We start from the raw sequence: 5558 nt of genomic DNA on the forward strand, positions 1-5558 counted from the left end.
TTCAAATGAAAATCAATATCAACTAACCACCGATAATTTGTTGTGAAAATGTTATAGACATAACATCTCTCTATTAATATCGGCTCCAGATTCCTTTTCCATGCCGTTGCAGTTGGATTTAAATGCTTTAGTGGAGCACTAGAGGGCAAAAATAAGTGGTACAAGTAAAACAACAAATATGTTTTTTTTTTTGAGAAATTAAAACAACAAATATGTAATTGTCCATTGTTGTTATTTTTTTCTTGGTTAACCCTTTAATAAGCTACTTTATTTTAGGCAGAATGGGAAGATACAAATTATTCATTATCCCTCAGTATCTGGTCAATTACAACTTTTAATTTAAGACATAGCAAGAAAAAAACATGCAGAACAAGGAGGAGTTGCAACATGGGTGATGAAGTTACATGAGCATAGAACCCAGGCTGGAAGACATACCAATCACCAATTTACAGCATACTATCCGTTCTAGCAGGCAGCCTGCGGAAGAAGTTGATAGGCACTGATGGAGACTTGTGGCGAAATCTTGGATGCCTCATCACATAAAACCCTGCCAAAGCTGCCACAGCCTGGAATGGTGTCACATACAACACTAGTGCAGCTACAAGGCAGAATGTAATGAAGATGGCTGTAGCACGAGGATCTCGCCAACTCAATAGATTCTGAAGTCGCTCCCCTTGAGTTGCAACATCACCAACCACAGTCTGAATTCTACCAGCCACACTCCTCAGCCGATCATACCTCATTCTCACCACATCTGGGCTCCGGCTTGTAGGGAATGAGTCAAATTCCTCATCTAGCTCATCAGAGAGCACAGCCTCAGCTTGTGAGAGCTTTGTGTTCATGTGGGGAGGATACCTTGGCCTGTACCGGAAGTTCCACACCCCTATTAGAAACATGTAGAGGAAAGCTGTTGGCAGTATCAGTTCTGGGAAACAAACAAGCATAAGAAAGAGCACATGAACTAGGACTGTTGTAATAGGATTCCTCCACAAGCAGATATCCCCAAACCATTTCCCAACAGCAAACAGTCCTGAGAAAACTGTCATTAGCCGGAAGAAATGAGCCTTGCTTCTCCTCATGCTCCAAAGGTGTGAGTCTATATCAGACATGTATTCCACAACTTCCTTTCTAAGTGGAGGCTCTGATCGACCTAACCGTGCTGCTACTACGTGGACAGCTTGGTGACGGAGCATGTCAACCTGCATAATGCCAAAAGGCCTTACATAGTGCATTTTTGGCAGTAGAGGTCGAGAGTATTGGTAAAGCATGTTCACAAATGAGGTGCATGTAAACCGTATTGCCAAATGTAGTTCCCCCATCTTCTTAACACCAGTAGGATGAAGAACCAGCAATGGATAAAAGTGTGTATAAATACGGCCTGTTTCAAGTGTGGAGATACGAACACGAACCTTCCCAATCTTCAGGTCCTTGTTACCATTTGAACCCTTTTCACCAAGCTGGCTGTTGTCAAATACACCTATGGTGATAACTGTAGCTGGATCAAACACCTCCCAAGTGTACTGTTCATTGTATTTTGGAGACAGGTTGTCAACAATGGTGCGTGTCCTGACCCATTTATGACCATACTTTGCTACACAGTATGTGTCAGATGTGCCCCTTCCATCTCGTGTCTTCATGGGATGAAGCCCTACAGCATTCAATATTCCAAGCTCTAAAACTCCAATTGGTGGCTTCCACAGTTGCTTCGCTGTGGGGCGGAGATCGCTGCTATAATGAGTGGACTCATCAAGAACATGGTATCCTCCATCTAGACTGACTCGGAGATGGAGTCGGCTAGAGAACTTTTCTTTTTTTAACTGATCTACATCCACAGCAATTGGCTTTTCTAGGTTGAACCAACGGGAATGGATCATACGGTCATCAGCACGCTTATCTACAGAGCTCAAGGGTATGATGACCCTTCCAATGATTTCATCTTTTCCAGGACCTACACGATCCTCAACTGATATGACCAGATGATCCTCAAAGGGTTCAGCAGCAACAAACAAAAGATCCTCATTCCAAAGAGAACACAGGGTCCGAGCCTGAACATTTTTGGTTTTCAAAACCTGGTTACCTATCTGTGCCTTAACATACACATCTGGGAAACGATTCTTCTCTGTTGGAACTAAGTCTTGCGCCTCAATAACATTAACACGCACGTACCACAACCGTGGTGCTTGATAGACTTTAGAACGTATTGCTGCAGAGATAGCTGATGTGCTATCAATAGGCATAGCTGCATCAGAATGCCATGCATCAGAAAAGGCCTCATCTGCTTGGGTGCCAATCCAAACTGCAAGCATCAGCTCGCCCTTAATCTTCTCACCCTTTTTATCCCCAAGCCTGTACCATTCTGGAGCCAAAGGGCTATCTGGAGGTAATCGCAATGGAACTTCATTGATGTCAAACCTTACGATGCCCACAAAATCATCTTTGATAAGATCTTTGTCCTTAATCACAACTTCCAGAACAGATGCCTGCATCCGGTCCTTCGAAAAGGCAAACACCTGATTCCACACTGGATTTTGCTGCTTCTCAAAATGTTTTGTAATCCCTTTATAATTTCCAATTTTCACCTCAACAAATGGATCAAGACTTCCTGTAACATCCATAGCAGGAAGATCACGGGCCTTAACAACCCTTACATAGAGAAAATGCATCTTTTCCACAAGATCATAAGTACTTGCAGTCTTGTCTCCGTGAATGACACGGCCCCCAACAACTCTTCCACCACCAAGGAAAGGGCTTGTCTCTTTTAGTGCATACTCAGCAGGTTGTGACGATGACGCAGAGTACATACGAACTACCTTTGAAGGCTGTGATTCCACTTTCATTTCATCAAACTCATATTTGGTTCCATGCTGGTGAACAGCTGCAGTTATAGGACTCGGAGCTGCAGAAGCAGAAGATTGATGTTGGTGGTGGTGAGTTGAGTTAGGGAGATGGTGGAAGGTGTGTCTTGACTCAACTTTGTGAGTGTTTGTGGCTGAATTTGGTACTGTTTGGGCTTGTGCATTAGTTATGCCTGGTTCCTTACTTGGCAAGGATTCAGAAGCAGGGATCGGAATAGAAGACTTTATGGTTGGGTCATCAGTAATAAAAACTTTTAAGCCTAGCTCTCCTCTTACTCGTGAGAAGAGGCCTCGCTTTTCCAAAGGGTAGTGCAAGACAACAGCATCAGAGTAAGGAACAAAAGACGTCCCAGTTAGGCTAATCTTCCCAAGGAAGGACCTGGAGTTGGTATCTTTGACATTATTGTAGATATAGGCATCAAGAGTGAGATAGTTGAGGTTGGAGGGATCAGATATGTTGAAGTAAAAGCTCTCATTCCAAACAGGGTTGAGATCCTTTTCTCTGATGGTGGTACGGAACTTTTGACCATCAAAGTAGAGCTCCACAAATGCACTGGATGAACCTAGCCCATCTTTAGGCAAGAGATTGTGGGCACTTACTACATCTACCCCTAACTTAAGGTTGTTCATCATGATGAATAGGCAGATAGGTTTGCTGAAGAGAATATGAACTACTGGAGAGAGAGCAAATAGCTACTGGTGCCTGCAAAGAAGAGGGTAGCTATCAATATGCGCAATTGCTTGCAACAATCTGTAAGAAAGAGATAAAATTTTATTTGAATAATTAATAGAAGCAATATACCTATGATAAACATCCAAAAATTAAAGCAGTAGAAGCTATACATCTATGAAATAAAACATTCTACTATGAGAGCAGTCAATGTACTCTAAAATGATCTAATACAAAAGCAACGAAAGAAAGGTCACAAGTCAGTAAATATGAGAATGCTTGGGCGTATCAGTGTGCACAATACTAACACGGCAACAAAGACAATAGAAAGATCAATTTCAACAACAATCAGAAAGTTGTAAAAGAATCAAAGTTGAATTGGTTTAACCAGTAAACAATAACGAAAGCACGAAAAAATCATAAACCACCCTCTCCCCCAACCTTAAAAAGTAAAAAATGAAATGAAATTCTAGCGGTGACTTTTGGCAAGGTAATGGAGGGCTTCAAATTGTGGTAGGCAGGGGAAACACATTTGATTTGTTCCAACAAAACAGACACAAAACCTTGCTATATGGGACCTTCTAAAGGACCTGACATACGAGTAAAACACAAGAATCTATCACCTAATGAAAGAGCTCTCAAAGATTTCATTAATAGATAGAGATTACCATGCCCAAGAAATCATTTTTTGGTAAATCAAATGCAGTGTCAGCGAAATAAACTGAGCATAATTCCTTGCAATTAACTGAAAGAGCAGGCAATAAGCCTTAAATTACAAGGCATGCCATCAAAGGACAAGCAAATATAATAAATAAAATAAAATAAAATAAATTGTGCAAGTACACCATTAGGGATGAAGTGACATGAGAAAAAGGGTTACACATTGCCTTTTAAGCCTTTGAAGATGTTTATCATGAGTGTAGCTCTCATAACTCATAAGTAGTTCAACTAAAATCATTCTTAATTTGAGATGAGAACATAGGAAAATGGAACCTTTTGCATAAGAATCTGGGGGCACACACAGTATGCTGGTGTGCCACTTAAAAAATACACCTCAGCTTGCAAACAAGCTTCATGTAGTCACATTCTACATTCCCTAAGAAAAAAAATCAAGCTTCGAATATTAACAAACTAAGAATTATTAACTTGTTCCCTACTTGAACCACACCAAAAAAGAAAAGAAAAAAAAAGAAAAAAAAAGAATAGATGACACTAGTTTAAAGATCTGGTCTTAAATTACAAATTAAAAATAAAATCCGCAAATGTAGAAGTAAACAAATCAGTTATGCAGTAAGTCATTAAAATATTAATGTGCACAAAAATTATGCATTGAATATTTATTACCACATAGAGAGTGATTTATCAGAATCTTTGCTATTAAAAAAAATTTAAAAAAAAAATAATAATCCAAACCCAATATTTTTCTCCTCCTTGCATTTAAAGTTCACGGGCTCTTTCTCAATGGAAAATTTGGTTAAAGAAGAAACCAGTGAGTAAAAAATTACCATCAGCGACCAACTCTTGTGATAGAGACAAAACAGAAAATTAAATTAAAAAAACCAAACTTTATAAACTATCATTTTCACCTTCTTCAAGAGTCAAATAGAAAGAAAAAGACAAACATAAGCAGAATCCACAATATATTCTCACATTTATCTTCTTCTAATTTTTTTATTGAGCTAATTTAATTTTTATAATTACTACCTAAGTAACACTAGAAAAGTACCCGGAAAATCCGAAAGCTAATTTACTTACTTGACTAAGACTAAAAGTGAGTCTTGAACTTAAACAAAATTATATAATTTAGACCCAGAAAGCACACAGGCCAAGACTTCTAAATCTTTTTCTAAAAAATTATTATCATGTGCATCGCTCCGTGGTAGAAGGATCTTGAAAATATTAAGCTTATTATATATTAGTAAAGAGTAATACTTTTTACTCTTCAAGCTAAAAGACCCTTAAACCCCGCTTCACACACATGAGCTTTACACATGAGGTTCCCACTGAATATACTTTCAAAAAAAAAAAAAAAA

At 39.0% G+C, this 5558-nt stretch overlaps 1 protein-coding gene across 1 annotated transcript; it reads right to left on the reverse strand.

Annotated features, from left to right (window-relative positions):
• Window positions 1-255: 255 nt before the first annotated feature.
• LOC136064933 (multiple C2 domain and transmembrane region protein 7-like) lies at window positions 256-5300 on the reverse strand. Its single transcript, XM_065767398.1, has 2 exons — window positions 5281-5300; window positions 256-3558 (listed from the first exon to the last, which is right to left on the reverse strand). Exon 2 carries the CDS (start codon window positions 3486-3488, stop codon window positions 447-449), a length of 3042 nt encoding a protein of 1013 aa, XP_065623470.1. The 5' UTR covers window positions 3489-3558; window positions 5281-5300; the 3' UTR covers window positions 256-446.
• Window positions 5301-5558: the final 258 nt, after the last annotated feature.

Source organism: Quercus suber, unplaced genomic scaffold (assembly GCF_002906115.3).
Source record: "Quercus suber isolate HL8 unplaced genomic scaffold, Cork oak 2.0 scaffold_801, whole genome shotgun sequence".
Lineage (NCBI taxonomy): Eukaryota > Viridiplantae > Streptophyta > Magnoliopsida > Fagales > Fagaceae > Quercus > Quercus suber.